The 18,153-nt window shown below is 46.8% G+C and overlaps 1 protein-coding gene across 1 annotated transcript in view; it reads right to left on the reverse strand.

Annotated features, from left to right (window-relative positions):
* Positions 1-16,591, reverse strand: part of LOC308364911 (phospholipase D1) — a gene marked incomplete at both ends in the record, with an annotated part of 20,287 nt that extends 3,696 nt beyond the window's left edge. The window contains 19 exons of the mRNA XM_080838193.1: positions 127-237; positions 359-472; positions 3,183-3,301; positions 4,275-4,400; positions 4,751-4,888; positions 5,568-5,802; positions 8,710-8,919; positions 10,656-10,766; positions 10,994-11,075; positions 11,490-11,573; positions 11,922-12,071; positions 12,223-12,375; positions 13,146-13,238; positions 13,482-13,540; positions 14,236-14,301; positions 14,456-14,573; positions 15,159-15,304; positions 15,516-15,646; positions 16,432-16,591. Of these exons, the coding sequence (XP_080694319.1) occupies positions 127-237; positions 359-472; positions 3,183-3,301; positions 4,275-4,400; positions 4,751-4,888; positions 5,568-5,802; positions 8,710-8,919; positions 10,656-10,766; positions 10,994-11,075; positions 11,490-11,573; positions 11,922-12,071; positions 12,223-12,375; positions 13,146-13,238; positions 13,482-13,540; positions 14,236-14,301; positions 14,456-14,573; positions 15,159-15,304; positions 15,516-15,646; positions 16,432-16,591 (2,406 nt within the window). The remainder of the gene's footprint in view (positions 1-126; positions 238-358; positions 473-3,182; positions 3,302-4,274; positions 4,401-4,750; positions 4,889-5,567; positions 5,803-8,709; positions 8,920-10,655; positions 10,767-10,993; positions 11,076-11,489; positions 11,574-11,921; positions 12,072-12,222; positions 12,376-13,145; positions 13,239-13,481; positions 13,541-14,235; positions 14,302-14,455; positions 14,574-15,158; positions 15,305-15,515; positions 15,647-16,431) is intronic.
* Between the last annotated feature and the right edge of the window lie 1,562 nt (positions 16,592-18,153).

Raw genomic sequence — 18,153 nt, forward strand, 5'->3', positions numbered from 1 at the left:
CAGTCGGTCTCTCTGACATATCTTAGTTTTATAGCTGGGGCTTTGTACAGTTCTTTTGGGGGAGTGGTACCCATGGCCTTGGGAGTTAGCAGCAGCAGCAGTATGGAGGCCAGTGGGAGCCCTCACCTCAATGTAGATGAAGTGTTTGCTGTTCTGTATGGCTGAGATGTACGCCAGGTGAATGGACTCCTCGTGGACCTTGGTGCCGATGGACCACTGGCACACCGATCTCAGGACCTGCGGGGTCGGACAAAAAATTAGAGACCCAAAGTCAAAATGCCGGTGGGCAGAGGGCACACCTGTCTCTGACGCCCCTGCAGGGACGGTCTCAGCGGGGGGAAGGGCGGGTGGCAGTTACCTGCACACTGGCCTGCGTGTGTCGGCCGCTGGGTGAGGGAGGCTCCATGGGGGCAGACAGGGACTTGGGCATCAGAAACGGGTAGCAGGTGGCCCCTGAGCGCTTTTTCACCAACTGGGCCAGAAAAAAAGTCATAAAAAGAGAGACAGAGACAGACAGATAGATACAGAGAGAGAGAGAGAGAGAGAAATAATAGGGAGAATGAGAAGGTAGAGAGAGAGAGAGAGTGATTAAATCCGACGTCCATGGCAGCCAGAGCAGCAGCATCCGTTATCCCTGAGAAGTCACACCTCCAGAGGATGTTAATTACGGCACAGAGCAGCACAGACCTGGCCTTCCTGGATGACCAGCGACCCACACCACCTCTCCCCTTCCTCAATCCACCCCACCCTCCCCAACTGAAATTGAGTTTGCTTGTCTGGAAATGAATTAGAGATAAAACTCTTTGTCCTTGCAGGTCTGTTCAAACAGTGCGACTGATTGCGCTTAAATGGCAGACATCGAGGGCAAAGTCATTTTGGAAGGGGAATCATAATCACTATTGTAGCGGCTGGACCCCACTAATTCCAGGCTCCCCTGACTGTATCAAGTCTAACCCTGCAGCGCAGGCAGGGGGCATAGTCCACCCCAGCCCAGCCCAGCCCACCCCAATCTCTTACTCCCATTTAATATTCCCATAAGCAAGGTATTGTTCCTCAGGAGGGGCCTATTCTCCCTGCTCCACAGGCCCAGGATTGCTCTCCTCACATATGGCACCAATGAGCGGTCCGCGCCGTAAACGTTTATGGGAACACTTACTTTATATTTCTAAAAGGTATCACAGTATTTTTACAGTGGGGCAAACCCCAGCCCAGTTCACCCGAGTTGCGTTTCCACCGCTGTAAGCCGATCTGATCTGGGATCTGTGAAAATATTTTCATAAAAATAAACCCCTCTGTTGGTTTTGGAAATCCGATTACCCTGGGCCCAGGTAGCTACCCCTTCATTTTTATTTTTTTCCCCCGCCAGACTCTCACTCTCTCGATCGCTACACCCTTATAATGAAAAAAAGGACCCACCTGCAAATTAACAGCCTGTATTCCATGTCAACGTTCACCACAGGCTATACAGTAATCCGGCGACCATGTTTTTAAACAGATGGTAACTAGTACAATAAAAGTATTGAATTATTTTAGCAGCAGGCAGCTCAGGCAATTAACAACTGGCGTTGTGTGTTGATTAAAATCCATTCACTCCCAATGAAGCGAAGGCCAATCTGTTGGCAGACTTCCGAATTGTTATCTCAGACGACAGTGACCTTGATGTAGAGTCACAGGGGCCAATTTACCGAAAAGACTACCGAACACACACACACACACACACACACACACACACACACACACACACACACACACACACAGACACACACACACACACACAGGAATATTGCATATTAGTTTCCCCTTCATTTGCACCAGTAGGGCAAGGCATGAAGCCTGACCTACTTAGCATACAATAAAACAAGTAATGAGAGAGAGCTTGGACCGGAGCCAGGGAACAGGAACTGTTTACGAGACCGTATTGGTTTGGGCCCGATCCATTTACTCCACACAGAGAGGTGTAACATCAGTGCACAAAATCAGCGTAAGGATTTACTGTGACTTGTTACTATCAAAAACTGTTATTTCATATTTTATTACTGTACTTTAATCCTGTACTATTGTTTTGGAACATAGTCTTACTGTAGGGTGACATGGCTATGTTCCAAAATGGAGACAGATTCACTGTTCACTCCTCCACTGTGTTTCTCCGTGTGTACCTCTAAAACAGTGAAAGTCAACAGTGAATAATCGCACCAGTAGACTTGCAACCGTTCTCCTCGTGTAGCCACACCTCTGTGCATTGGGCCACCAAAAAAACTCAACCCAATCGTGCCTCAAATTGTTTCATATTCATATCACTGATTGAGTTCCTTTTACTTTGAAAGTGCTCTCTCTACCCCCAACCCCCCCCCCCCCCTCCACCGCCTCCCTTCATTGTTGTGCAATGAATGCCTGAAAATGATAGAACAGCCGTCTCTTAATCAACAGTCGTCAATTGCCAGCTCGCCGTATAAACGAGCGTGCCTTTCCACCGTGCCTTTCTTGCTCAAACACCTAATCAGGGCCATTCATCTGGCTTTTGTTTCCCGGCCTCCCCGTCCACACACCTGGCTTCCTCCACTTTAATTATTCTGCAACAAGAAAACCTGTCTGATCTGCAGCCAAGCCTGAAATATGACTGGCACTACACTGGAAAGGGGGGGGAAATCATACAGGCACAAACCAATTCAATTACAGAACAATTGAAGTAAAAAGGAGTCTAATTGCTTTAAAAGGGAGCTGGGAGAGAATGGGAGGCAGAGAGAGAAATAGAGAAAGGGGGGGAGGGGTGAGTGAGAGAGAGAGAGAGAGAGAGAGAGAGAGAGACAGGGAGAGAGAGATATAGAGAGAGAGAGAGAGAGAGAGAGAGAGAGAGAGAGAGAGAGAGAGAAGTGAAGAAGGGATTGAGCACAAGATGCAATCGCTAACTGCAGGGGGTGCTAGGCTCAAACTAATGAAGATCCTTTCAAGGATTCCAAGAATTTGACTCCGGAGAGGCAGAAGCAATAACAGGAACAGAACGACTCAGCGCACAATTCACTGAAAACAATATGGCAAAACAACATCTAAACTCCACAAATGATTGAATGTATATCACTGGATAGGGTGAAAGAAAAAAAGAGTACACTGCAGTGCTAGTGTCAATTCAGTCCATATTCAAAACCAAAGAAAAGTCATATACTCAGAAATTGGGTTTGTCTCACCTTGGTGAAATTCCATCTCTGGATGAAATGCCTAGCAATGTCTCTCGCCGCCTTTCCATGGACCGCAACTCCAATATCGTGCCACGGCATTCGCGGCGTTTTGTACCTGTCGATGAAGTCTGAAGAAACAAACATACAAACAATATGTAATATACAAACAGACAAAACACCCCAAGTCAGCCCAGATACCCATTATTTGTACACCACAAATGACAACTGCAGCTCAAGCAACAAATAAGACAAAACAAATAGTTCAAAACACCTTTAAGCCAATCCAGATATTTTCAAAAAGGACACATTTAACCTAAAAGGAAGCAAAAATTAGGTCATTGATATTGCTAGGTGTGTTCGAATACAAATGCCAGACTCTCTCTGAAAGGATGAGCTGACTTTAAACTTGATCATTGACAGTGGGGCAAATATTTCCCTGTGTTAGAAGGACAGAGGGGGCTTTTCATGTACATATCAGTCGGTCTCTTGTGTCCCCCGCTGAGTGCCGTACCTAGTCATTACTGGCAGAGAGGCAGACCTCGGACACCCTTAAAAAAAAGGAGTTATCCTCCTCACACGTGGGCCAGAAGTAACACACAGTGAACTGAACATAATCCCCACTGGCTGCAGAATGCGTGGAGTTTGGGTCAACCACAGGTTTTTTTGTTTGCTTGTTTTTGTTGTTGTTTGGTTGCTTTTTGTTTGTGTGTGTCTGTGTCTTGACGTCCTCTGCGTGCAGTGTTTTGTTTGCCTGGGATTGTTTCTTTTCATGTATGTCTTTTTATTGAACATATCAAACAGGGAGGTACTCTTGGCATTGTCTATTCTCTATGTTGTTTTCTTGTCTGCTTGTTTGTTTGTTTGCTTGTTTCTTTGTTTGTTTACAGGATTTTGACCTTGCACTGCTCTGCTGTCTTGAAGGTTGAGATATGAATCAGTTTTCGGGATATTCTAGATTATGCTTGGCTTGAGTGCGGGTAGGCATTTTTGGTGGAGAAAACACCTAAAATACAGTGCTATATAAATATCGTCACACAGCAACTAACATTAAGTCTGGTTTAAATCTGTGAAAGACATTAAAAGTGCTGGGTGAATCTCTACCATCAAATGGCTTGTTGAGCTTGACCCAGTCTTTGAGGATGAAGTTGCAGTAATCTTTGCCGTGCCAGAATCTGGTCTCCCCAAACAGCTCGTTATTGCTGATGTAGCTTCTCATTGAGCTGGTCTCTGCAGCACACAGACAAAGAACAAAGAACACGGAGAGAGAAACAGTTCATGGACGAAAGTCCAAAGTCCATCCAAAGTCATCCCATTAGCTTAGCAGAAACCTTCTAGCGCTATATCAGAAAAGGGACATCTGACAACAGAAGGAATGAAGGAACAACAACGCATTATATATATGTGTGTGTGTGAGTGTGTGTGTGTGTGTGTGTGAGTGTGTGTGTGAGAGAGTGTGTGTGTGTGTGTGTGTGAGTGTGTGTGTGTGTGTGTGTGTGTGTGTGTGTGTGTGTGTGTGTGTGTGTGTGTGTGTGTGTATTGAATCTGAGGCATTTGGAAGGGAGGCAGTCGAGTCCTACCGTGTGGCAGGGGGAGGGATTGGGGCAGACCCAGGCCCAGCGAGCCGGACTCACTGGAGCGGAGAGACAGGCTCTTGCTGTACCAGTCTCTGGGAGGCACCGGCCTGGACATCACGCCAGCCCTCACACTCAGCGGCTCTACAACAACACCACACACAGTAACACTTTATCAGCATACTCAACTGACATACCGTCACCATTTAACAAATAGTCTACAATTTAACTATAAAATACAACCTTCAGCGCATGATCATAACATAATAACACACTACAACAACACAAGATGTAATACTTTATTACAGTCATCAGATCAAATAAATTATTATTAGCATCATGAGTATTTAATAAATATTTAAAACTATTAAAATCAAAATACTAACCATAAGCTCACACTAACACAAGACATAACACTCTCATCTTCTTAAATACTAAAAATCTTCACCATGGCCATGGACCTTACTCTAACCCTTGTGTGTGTGCATGCGTGTGTTTATATGTGTGTGTGTTTCTGTGTATGTATTTATAAATGTGTGTGTGTGTGTGTGTGTGTGTATATATACAGTATATAAATGTCTCTTCATGTGTGTGTGTGTGTGTGTATATATATGTGTGTGTGTTTGTTTGTGTGTGTGTGTGTGTGTGTGTGTGTGTGTGTGTGTGTGTGTGTTTTTTTTGTGTGTGTGTGTGTGTGTGTGTGTGTGTTTTTGTGTGTGTGTGTGTGTTTTTGTGTGTTTTTGTGTGTGTGTGTGTGTGTGTGTGTGTGTGTGTGTGTGTGTGTGTATGTGTGTGTGTGTGTGTGTGTTTGTGTGTCTCTCACTGGTCTCTGGTCCCTCAGGGCCACTCCTACTCCTCTCCTCTGAGGGGACCCTCTGGAGGCGACCCGTGGGCACTCTGAGACATAGCTCCTCCACCCCGGCTCCAGCACCGGCCTCTCCTCCAGCCTCCTGCTCCCCGCCTGCCTCTCCTGTCCGTGGGTCAGGGCAGGGGGCAGAGTAACCCATAAGGCAATACCTCAGATCCTCATCCCCGTCCCCAAGAGTCCCTGTGGAGAGCTGGGGAAAAGATACTTCTGTCAGAGGTGGCATAAGAGGAGATGAACACATGAATGGTTTAATGTTCACCTCTATCCCAGTCCTTAGGATGTATACAGATATTGATATAATGTATTGCTATTTTTGTATGTTTACCCCCCTTGAGGTCATCTGACACACAGCCCACACACCAGATCATGTAAACACCAGCATGTCATGCCTGTCATGGAGCCAGAGGTTACTAATCACCAGCTTCAGTGTCATGAATGTCACAAACTGTTCCCATTAGCAGCAACAGATTGGCGCTTATAAAAAAAAACACCACGTGGCATTAGGGTGGGGTTTGGGGGTGGAGGGGTGGGGGGGAGTTAACGGCTCATGGACTATTGCCTCTCTTCTGCACCCAACACTTGACAAATGGCAAATGTCAGAGCAGTATTCTCCTGGTAGGCATAATTTTATTAAGTGCAAATATCACCGGGCTCCTTAGGAGACGTTCTGAAAGGTTATACCAACAGCTGTAACAGTTTCATGTATATTAGCAAAGATTTTACAGGCGACGAGCGGCCGTCGCCCACTTGATAGATAGGTCCACTCAAGCGTGCGGCGACTCCAAGAGCCTTAAGTAAATGCAATAAGGGCCTTCATCGGTAGCTCTGAAAATCATGTTTATTTAAAAGGCCGGGGCCATACTTAATGACCCAGTGGCGGCTAGGCAGGCAGGGAGGCAGGGAGGGAGGGAGGTGGGTGGGTAGGTGGGTAGACAGACAGGCGGGCGGGCAGGGAGGCAGGCAGCAGTCTCAGAGAGACGGAGGTGGTGCTCAGCCTAAATCATTTCCCATTTAGCAGCACTAGTAATTTGTTGACTCACTCATCCATGCAGAGCCCTTTATGTTTAATGCAGTTCTCAAGGGGAGGGAGAGACAGAGGAAGAAGGGGGAAACCCGGTGAGGCTATGTGCTGCTCCTTGGTGTGTGTAAGTGGAAGTGTATTGTGTGTGGCTGTGCGAGTGCGTGTATGTATTTCATGTGTGCTTCTCTCTCTCTCTCTCTCTCTCTGTCTCTCTCTCTCTCTCTCTCTCTCTCTCTCTCTTTAAGGGTGTGTGGGTCTGTCTGTCTGTGTCCGTGTGTGTATGTGTGTGTGTGTGTGGGGGGGGGGGGGGGGGATAGGGGGGGATAGGGGGCTTATGTAAGTGAGTGTGTGTGTGTGTGTGTGTGTGTGTGTGTGTGTGTGTGTGTGTGTGTGTGTGTGTGTGTGTGTGTGTGTCAGGGGGGTTATCAGCCGAGGGCCCTGGACCACAGCCCCAGATGCTCAATAATTGCAATCTTCCATTGGTGACTACAATAAAAAGGACTCTGTAAGATTGGCCCCAATATTGATCCAGACATGCTTGAGAGCCTTAAACAATGTATAGGTTTCACCCCTATATAATTGCTAAAATACTGTGGAAATAACAAAAGAAAAGTCTAAGGTGTCTTTGTGTTACTTAATAACACAGGCATATGGAGTGCATATGTATTTACTAATTACATTGTGTACAACATATAGTGATAGTCCAATTACCATTTGTCAATTTTAAGTATGGGTTGGAAATTACACATATTAATCATTAACTCACAAAATTAACTAGCCAATAAAACACTCTAGGGTTTAAGTCAAATCAAATGATGGAATCAAATCAAATTGTCATAAACTTAAATGTACCCAGTTTCTCACACTGTTGAACTCCCTCTGTATAAGCATTACTGGCAGATGTCAGGTGCATGACTCTCTCTCCCTCCCTCTCTCTCTTTCTCTCTTTCTCTCTTTCTCTCTTGCTATTCCTCACTGCCTCCTTCTCCCTCCCTCTCTCTCTTTCTTTCACTGCCTCCTTCTCCCTCCCTCTCTCTCTTTCTTTCTCTTTTTCTCTTTTATCCTGGCTCGTTCCTTCATCTCCCACTCTTACTCTCTCCCTCTCTCCCTCCATCCCACTCTCTCCCTCTCTCTCTGACCCTCTCTCTCTCTCTTTTCCCTGACACACATCAGAAACACCCAGCTGGTAATAGGCTGGCACAGCCACGGCCGACGGGGTCAGGCCCAGTGTTGACAAACATTGTGGGCCCACTGTGGGCTATTGCTCTCCGTGGGTCACGTTTACAACAAGTTCCCCCTGTCTGATCCACTCACGGCTCAGCGGACACAGAGAGCCAGCAGCCATGGCCAGCTGCTCTAAGCGGCTATTTCTGAAACATACACTCGGTGTATGTATGTGTGTATATGTGTGTGTGTGTGTGTGTGTGTATGTGTGTACATGTGTGTGTGTGTGTGTGTGTGTATGTGTGTATATGTGTGTGTGTGTGTGTGTGTGTGTGTGTGTGTGTCTGCCTGTCTGTCTGTGTGTGTGAGCATGTGTGTTTGTTTCTCTGAGTGTGTATGTCTGTGTGCGTGTGCGTGAGCATGTGCGTGTGTGTGTGTTTCTTTTTATATAATTTCAGCAGGGGGTGAGGAATTTCCAGGCCAATAATCCTACACATACATACTGTACAAGGTCTCCTCGACTGACTAGTAACTCGAGACAAGGCATTAACAGTATGTGAATTACAACTTATTTACAGTCACAGGAGTTACTGATACACTGTAGACAGACAGTCTTCCATCCACCTGTCTGTCTGTTTGTCTGTCAGTCAGTCTGTCAGTTGTTAGATAGATAGAATGTTAGGTCGATAGATAGATAGACAGACAGACAGACAAACAGACAGCCAGTCTTCAGTAAATTAAGTGTCAATTGCAGTACCTCTGTGCCTCTTCAATCATCTTTACTTTGCCATCACATCTACCTATAATCTGATTATGTTTACCAGCATGTGACTAATGATGGTCCCTCTCTCTCTAAGGGCGCTGGTCATTCTGATGGAGGGTTCACATACTGAAGCACTGGGGGTGTCTTACCCGGGGGTTGGTGGGCGAGAGGCCAGGGCTGGGCTGGGGGCTCCTCCTCACACTCCCCACATCGGTGAGCCGGTGTTGGGAGTCGTCCCAGCGGCCGTAGGCCAGGTCGATGCCCCCGAGGAAGGCCAGCGACTGGTCGATCACCACCGTCTTCTCGTGGTGGGCCCACAGCAAGGCCGTGGAGGGCACGTGGTCCGGGTGCCTGATGACCTGTCAGGGAACATAAAGCCAGGCGGGCGTCAAGGAAGCTTCCGCCCACCTTCCGTAGGGGTTCCTCAGCTGTTCTCCATCTCTCTCTGCTTGCTTAAGGACTGATGAGGATCATAACCTTAACCCTTCTGACTAGGGGTGTATGCGGGATCTAAATGAGATCAGTAACCTTGAAACGCGGCCGCCAGGAGGGGATGTTGTGTGTCTGACTGGCATGAGTTTGTGGAAGATGAGATGATCGTTGACTCACATTCTGATGATTGTGTGTTTTATCCCTGGGAAAGAGTGAATACATTTTCGTATTTATTTGTTTCGAAAGACTAAGTCTCCCTTTCTTTTTCTTGGATCTGATGTGAAGGGACAGCTTATGAAAACACTGAAAAACGATACTTATCTACACGAAATAACAATACTCATTCTTTGTCTCCCCCATCTCTTACTCTTGGCAAAGGTTTCTATTTCTTATCTGGCCTAAACTCCCACTCTGTCCAAGGGAAGTTGTTCAAGTTCGACAATGTGTTGTTGTTTTTTTCTTTTCTTCCCTCTCTTTTTTTAAGGAAGAGGGGAATGAAACATATGTGGTGAACATCCCATCCCCAAAGCACCAGAAATAGCAGCTGGCTTCGGAGTTGGCCACCACACACATAGCACACGGTGCGAGCAAACAGCTGTGCCTCCGAGAGAGAGAGAAGGAGAGACAGAGAGCTTTTCCGGAACCTTCCACGGAGAGAGAGCACGAGTGTGTGTGCCTGCCCGCGGGCGGCGCGTGGCCATCTCTGGGTTTTTCAGCTCCGCTCGGCTCAGCCTGCTCGCACACCGGCGGGGCCCCTGGAACGTCTGCGCCCAGCTGCTGCCTGGCACGCCACCTCAGGGCCCAGGGTCCCCAGCCACTTCCCAGCGCCACTCTGCCACCGCACGCGCTCCACACGCGCTCCGCCACCGCACCGCTAAGATAATGTGACGGCCCGTCAATCAAAGGTCCCGAGCCCCCAAAGGGGTGGAGGTGGGGGGGGTGGGCGGTGGGGGAAGAGGTTTGACGGCGTGACGGCGTGACGGTTGTGACGGTTATGGCGATCGTGACGGCGTCGTGTTCGTTCCCTTGTGTGTCTCATCAGGGGAGGAGGCAGACTCACGCCGCCTCAGGGCCACCCCCCTCCCCCCAGACTACACACACACACACACACACACACACACACACACACACACACACACACACACACACACACACACACACACACACATTCAAATTCACTGTCTCTCTCTCTCCCAGCCACGCACGTCTCCCATGACAGTCCACCATGAGCAACCTGACCATCCACAGACAGGATCCACAGGGGTCCAGGCAGTGATCCCACAACCCCTCAACCCCAAAACACAACCCCCTGCCCCCAGCCCCCAGCCCCCCGCCCCCCGCCCCCCGCCCCCTGCCCAGCCCCCCGCCCCAGCCTTCCATCATGCCATGACAGGAGGAGCTCCCACTCATCACTAGAACATGATCTAAGTACTCAGCAGCACCCTGGACCAGAGGTCTGGCACAAGCTGCGAGCCAGGCTGCGTTCCCTAATCTGTTTTGATGGAGGGATGGTGGCTCTCTGAGAGGGTGGGAGAAGGGGCTGCTGATACCCCCGAGATGGGCACCTGTGGCAGGGGCAATTAAACGCTGGCATGGGTGGACAGGGCTCTCTATGGCTGACTGGCTTTTGGGCCATGTTGGATATATGTCGGCCCTGCCTTACCCTGATGTTGGAGTGAAGGCCAGTCAGGGTCTTCTTGGTGTATTCACTGTTCAGGCCAAGGATGACCTCCACCTCTTTGTAGAGAAGAACGCAGATGTTCACCCCTTGTTCCTGGCATAACAAATGAAACAGCTGTATAAGACCTGAACATCAAAGGCCGTGTTGATAATATACAGAGCATCAACAATGAACAAATAATAAATAAATAATAAATCACTTAGAAAAAGATTTGCTCTGTTTAAATGTTAATCTTTCACATGCTTCCATTAAACAACATCTAAATCTCAAGATTTCTCAAATAAAAAAATTAATAAAAAAACACATGGGTACAATCTCACCGCTTTGCGTTTCAAGACACAGTCTAATCTCCAGGTGTTCCCATCAACCACGGGTCTCTTCAGGAAGATTTCTGGACTCAACCTGTGAGATGTGAACCCACATGCACTGACATTCTGCCCACTCTTCTATTGGCCAACAGGATGCATGGTCACGTAAAAAAAAGCCACTAGGCAGATCTTGTATGAATGATAACAGGAGTGAATCCATCTATGTGCAAGTTTAAAGTCCATTGGGCATTTGCATTTAGCATCTGTGATCACACACTCACTTCCACACACCTCCCACCACCACACACACCACCACTCAATCACATCCATAATGGATGTTCCCCGAAGGGAGTCTCTGTTATGGCTCGACTAGTTTTGCCTGCCTTTACAAAATGCACTGGGGCTGTTCCCGTGGCAGACAAAAAGCTGTGAAATAAATGTGTGGGGCACGGGAGAGGCCACTCTCGTGGGAACCCTGATTGATGGAGGGGCTGAAACTGTGGCCTACCACCAGGCTGTGATGAATATCTCCTCCTTGGCACTTTCCAGGGCTTCTGCGATGGCATCGAAGTAGCCGGCAGCATTTACAAACCTTCAGGTGAAGCAGAGAGAATGGCTGAGTCAGAAAAAAACCTCAGATATGGAGTTGTATGTGGTGAAGAAGGATTATAAAACAATGTGTTTACACCTTCACTGAAGCTAAGTATGGAGATAAGGGTGAAGTCCATGATCATTCAGCAAAGGCTTTCATGAACTTACAAGCTGACACAAAACTGAGTTTTCATAGAACATAAACACAGAATGCAAATGAAATACTGTCAACAAAGCAATTGCAAGGGAATGTAGTTAGATTTCGATGAAAGGCATGATATGATTATTGAGCTTGGATGATTAGGATGTTTGCACTGATGATGATGGTGGTAAGTATGAGACCTCTCACCACTGCGTCGTTGTGTTCTCTCTGACAGGGGCGAAGGAGCCGTGGCGGTTCTCCCTGAGGAAGTCCTGCCCGTACCTCTGTGCAAACTCGTCAATGGAGTGACCCCACCAGCGGGCCTGCCTGTACGTGGAGCACTTGATGGTGAGCGCCCTAAAATAGATCACATAATAGAGAACCACAGGAACCTTTTTTTTTATAAACAGCTATTTCACATTTACATTTATCAGTGGAGATAAGCACAAACGTATGCCGATACATTTAAGCCAGTAAACCCTTCTGAAAGGGGCTCTGTTGGACCTGCCTGCAAAGGTTCTCGATGGTTACCCCATGCCTGACTCCAGTCTCGCGGGTCCCGATTTTGATGTGGAAGCCCTTATCGTAGAGGATCACTGTCCCCACTTGGCCATCCTCGGGCCTCATGTAGAGAAGAAAAGAGTCTTTTACCACCAGCCATGAAACGTGAAGCGGCCGTCACATGAGAGAGAGAGAGAGAGAGGGCGGGGAGAGAGGGAAAGTGAGTGAGAGGTGGAGAGAGAGGAAAACAGAGGTCATTACCAAATAAACATTGGCAACAAAAGACATGCCTTGACCCCGGAGTCCAGAGAGGCCATTTACGGAGGGAGAAATTCAACTGCGGGGGCCGAAGCTATGATGTTTGCTTTCTTGTGAGCGGTGAGAATTATGCAATGTAACACTAGCCTGGGCATAAAACAGAAACAAAAACATTGGCCCGCTGCAGATGAAAATACTTCAGCGTGAGCGCGTGTTATCCTCCGCCTATCTGTTTCAAACCCGTTCCCATTCTACCAGCATTGTGTCAGAGGTCAGAAGAAAGACCACACCGTGACGTGCAAGTCATGTTTATCTCCATTTCACCCAACACTGTGTTTGCACTGTACTCTGCATACCTGCATAAGATGACATTTGATGACCGGCTATGTATTTTGATTGAATTCTAAATGTTGATAGTGTGCAATAAAAGACCAGGAACAGATTGTTGCCCTAAACTTTGTGTGAGGCACTGTAGCAGACAAAGCTAGGAAATACATCTAACCCCTGGAGCAGGCAACACACTGGCATTGTATTGTGTGTGTTTAGCCCACACCTACAACAACTGGAGAAGCAGTTCTTGGTTGGGTGCTGTTCACTGCCTAATACTCACCTTTTTGACCAGCGATAACACACTCTATTGGAGCCACACCAGTGACACACACTAGTACTCACCTTTTGGACCAGCGATAACACACACTGTTGGAGCCGCACCAGTAACACACAGGAAATGTGTTTCCCCCGGACTTCTTCAAGATCAGGCCTTCGCTTTTAGTTTTTTTTTAGAAAAACAAAAACACAACAAACGTTAAACTCCAAGGGCGGAGATCTTAAACATTTGTCAAGACCAACATACAACTGGGCACAGTGTTTGCACAATTTGATGGAATACTGTTTTCCTTCTGATGTTATCTCCGAAAGGCTGGCCCTCGGCAGTAAAAGCCGAGGGCATTGTGAAAGGCCTCCGCTTGAAACAGAGTCACATAATTACTGTTTTGGAGTTGCTCTTACATTCCCTTTGGTCCCAGGTCCTGGATAAATGAGATCTGACTCACTTCCAGGAATTCAAGCTGGAAAACAAACACAAAATGTGAGGCATCATCATCGCGGCTATCATGCCTGGGAATCTGCTCAAGGGGGAATACATTTAAATGTGCTGAATAATGGAGATTTGTTCCACACTGAATATAGATATCTGTGTCAAAGCTCTGAAGTTATCAGCCATCCCAAAGTACGATGCAGAACATTCCCCCAGAATACCCCAATAGACACTGAATTTCCTGACTTTACTGAGTAATAAGGTTAACATCTGTCTTTTTATTAATTTACTTATACTGCTTTTCTATTCTGTACTTTTTACTAGGTATCAGTCTGATTGTTTCTTGATCCAGGTAGTTTTCAATTAGTCCTGCAAATCAGGTGTAATTAGGAGCTGGCAGTGCCGTGTCTGGTGAGAGATGGTCTGTGGTGAGAGGGACATGGGTGTGGAGAGGGCTGCTCTAATGAGAAGAGGCACAGCGGGCTGGACTCACACAGGGCAGCACGGCTTCAAAAGTCTTTTCAAAAGTCTTCCCATAGAAAGCATCACTATAGAAAAAGCCTCAGTTTAAAAAAAGATGTTTTGGTTTTGTGAAAGATTTCTCTGGACTGATAAAAACTGGAGCTTACACCATTCAAGTGTCTTTGTCTATTCACAAGTATGTTAGCAAATGTGTGGGTTGCATGAGGATACAGAAGTAATGTCATTAATTGGTCGAGAACGTACTGTTGCTGGGTGATTCCGATACAAAGACCTCTTCAGTATGTTCCTCAGGTAGTCCTCTAGCTGCATCTAAGAGGATATTTTTCGATGCATGGTCAAAGGCTCTTTCAATACACAGTTATACAGTTGCTTCCTGACTTGGGTATACTTTGAATATCGAAGTCTAGGAAAAAAACAAGAAAAACAGAACAATAATAATAATATCAGGAGCAACAAAACTGACTTTTCTGCTGACAAGCTGCTCCTCTTTCACCAGGGCGTCAGGCCTCCGAGGCAGCGTGGGAATATGGCCTCCCTGAGAGCGCTTGTGGCCTTTGAACGATCTCCTTTTCACAGAGTGTCTGGATGAGGGAACCAGAGAAGGGAAAAGCAGCCGTTCAGAGCTCCAGATGTCATATCAGCTCAGCTCATCTGCAAAACACCCTGATTTCATTTGGCCCCGCATGTTCAGTAATCAGCGCGCTTGGATGAGAAGGAGCTGGGAGCTATTTTTTATTTGGACTGGTGCGGTGTGAGAGCCAAGGTGTCACATCTGTGCTAAATTGAGCACACTAACCTGGAACATGAAAACACTCACTAATACCAGATGTAATGGGTCAGAACACCTATTTCTTATTTCACTGCACAGTAAATGGGGTGGATTTGTAAGTCTGTGTGTCAGAGAGAGAGAGAGAGAGAGAGAGAGAGAGAGAGAGAGAGTGTGTGTGTGTGTGTGTGTGTGTGTGAAAGAGAGAGTGGGTATGGTTAGATCTTAGCGTAGGTGTGCAGGTGTAACACAAGATTAATTAATTAGATAACATATTTCATTGTGCAATGAATGATTCTGTGTGTGTGTGTGTGTGTGTTTGAGTGTGTGTGTGTGTGTGTGTGTGTGTGTGTGTGTGTGTGTGTGTGTGTGTCTGAGGGAATACATAATCACTGCCTACATGCGACTTGGCAGGGGGATCCTGAGCAGGGCCCTGAACTTGATCAGCTCCTGGTGAAGGGCCTGGAAGTGCTTGAAGCGTCGCTTGATCTTCCAGGTGAATTCCCCGTGGCTCAGCTCAATGGTGTACAGGTTGGGGTTTAACACCTGCGAGGCAGTCACATCATTACTGACTGATCAGTGCTGTCTGAGATGGACCACTGTGCAGTTTAGATAGAAGATCTCAGAAAGAAATACTATTTGAATGAATCTGTCAATTACCCATCTGTAAAAAAAAATCAGTCTTAGAAAACACACACAAAACACCAGGCTGACTGGACGAATGTGTTTGCTTTGTTGTGGTAAACAAACAGTGTACCCTTGTGCAGGTGAACCGTTCCACATCAGTCACTCTCACTGAGACGGCCATCTCCTCCACGAACACTGCACAGTCCATGGACTTGAAGGGGAGGAAGTGATATATGGTGCGAAAGGGAATGCTTCCAGACTCTGGAAAATAACCACAACACAAACGACACAAGACATTCAAATGGAGAAAGAAACAAAGCTATTGATGATGCATCTATTGGAGATCAAAGGTGAGTCCACCAAAGAAAAAGAAAAAAAAAAGTAAAATGTTGTCCCTCAGTGTCTTCCAGTGTTGCAACAGCTGATAGGAGTGGAATTTCAGCACCATTGCTGCTGGCGAGATCATTGGTGCTTGACCACGTAACCTTTAGAATACCACAGTAATGGGGCCGGAGGGGGTGGACCATGCAGGCCACGGAGGACACAGGTGCTGGAGACTGGGGGTGAACGCAGAGAAATGGGTTTCACTCTCCTGGATATCCCCAGGGCGGCTTCCACACTGCGCATAATCACCAGGATCTGCTGAGAGTTGTGGAATCCCCTCACTAGAAAGTACTGAGACACCAGCGTGGTGAGAGGGGTCCGACAGATGCAGTCCGTTAAGGCTTTTTAGAGAACAAGCTGCAAAGTTTCTCTTTCGGGTCAATGAGCAATTTTGACTTTTCAAGACGTGGGGTGAATTACAAAAACAAAAAGTAGGTCATGGGTCAGGGTGTATAGCGCGTGAGTGTGTGTGTGTGGGGGGGGGGGGGGTATATGAGCATGTATAGGGTGTGATTAGAGTGTGTGCCGTGTCTGAGAGGGGGAGTATGTGAAGATGTATGTGTGTGTGTGTGTGTGTGTGTGTGTGTCTGTGTGTGTGTGTGTGTGTGTGTGTGTGTGTCTGTGAGTGTGTCTGTGTGCATGGTTTTGGGGAGGCTTCTAACCCATCTGTTTCCCATCGCAACGGTCGGCATGGCAGCTGAGGTCCAGCTCGTCAGCGTCGTCCGGCAGGTCATACTGGTCCAGGCTGTCGGAGAACTGGCTCATGACCGACTCCAGGCGCTCCAGCGGCGGAGGCCTCTGTCTGGCCCTCTGCGTCAGCATCCTGCCCCCTCACACACACACACCCATCTTCAGGGGCGCACAGCAAACAACACACAAACAAGCAAACAAACAAACAAACAAGTGATCACCTTTACAAACACAACCTGAATGGGTCATTATTTCTACAAAATGATACGTTGGGCCATTAGTCAGATGAATGACGTGTTTTTAAAAATGGTATTTTCAAAAGAGTTTTCATTTCATGCATCCATTTTTCCCCTGGCATCATGCCAAGCATAACTTAAAAGGCCAGTAAAACCTTTGCCTTGTCTTATTCAAATGCATACCTACCCACACTTATGCTCATATGATCAGGGCCTCAGTGTATGGCCTCACTGTGTGCTCTTGTTCTATGGGGGTGGGGGGGACTTGGGGGGGTACTCTGGTTAGCGTAGTAGCTCCCTGGCTGACTTTAATCTGCTGCGGGTTTTTTTCTAATGTTTCTGATGTATTTTATTCTTTCTCATTTCAATTATTTAAAAGCTGTGCACCTAGTATCTCTCTCTCTCTCTCTCTCTCTGTTTTTCTCTCAGCAGAATCAATGCACGCAATTAATGTTTTATTTGCACCCTCTGTTCCTTCCCATTTGCCCCACATCTCCAATGTATTTCGCTCCTTCAAACAAAAAAAAAATCCACATTTTATGTTCGTCCAAAATTTGCTATTCAGATTTGTTTTCCAGCCTTGTGGTTAATGTCTAACCAACCAAACATTTGCAACCGCGTTGTTTTTTTTTTCTCCCTTCCTTCCTTCACACAAACTAATTGCACAACCCCACATGCAAAATGCATGAAGTATGGATTTCATATCTGCTGCACTCTGTTAGCATAATGCCAGGCTGGCGTGCTATTTGCATCACTTACACTGAGGGGAGAGTGCGCTAATGAGGTGGATCTGCTCTCATCACTGGCACCAGTGCCACTGCCCCAAATGCAAAGTGACAGACCGGTCATCAGAGAACATGGGGATGTAATGTCTTGTGATCACGCAAAGGGTGACAGACATTGATTTTGCTCAGTCTGACGGTACATGTAATGACAAAAGAAAAGAAAGGTCAGGGTCAAATGGCATGAAAATGATGAACCGTGGCCGATATCACGCAATGTTGGGTGAGACAATGGCACCCTCTGTGCCTTACCGCCAGTCACAGAACGGAGAGCTGAATCTCTTTTCATTTCCACTGGTGAAGTTTCTAGTTTTTTATACATACAAGTTATGTATCATTAGCATCATACATTTACTCATTTATGTAATGCATGGTTCAATTGTCATGCTAGACGTCCACACTTTTACTGTTGGAGGAGGAGTCATTAAATAGGGAAAGTTAAAAATGCTCCATTTCTGTTCAGTGTGGCTTTTTTGTGGGTCTTGGATTTCTCCCATCTTGGGTTTCATACAGGTACATCTTAGATGTCCCCCAGATGAAGTACAACATTCCTAAAGCTACAGACAGAATGAGGCCTCTGCCCTGTAATTGACCTGAGAGGGTATCCAGGCACTAGGTAAAACACCCTAAATAACTGTAGTATATTTTATGTGGTTATGAGGAGAGACAGAGAGAG

Source organism: Sprattus sprattus, assembly GCF_963457725.1.
Source record: "Sprattus sprattus genome assembly, chromosome: 5".
Classification (NCBI taxonomy): Eukaryota; Metazoa; Chordata; class Actinopteri; order Clupeiformes; family Clupeidae; genus Sprattus; species Sprattus sprattus.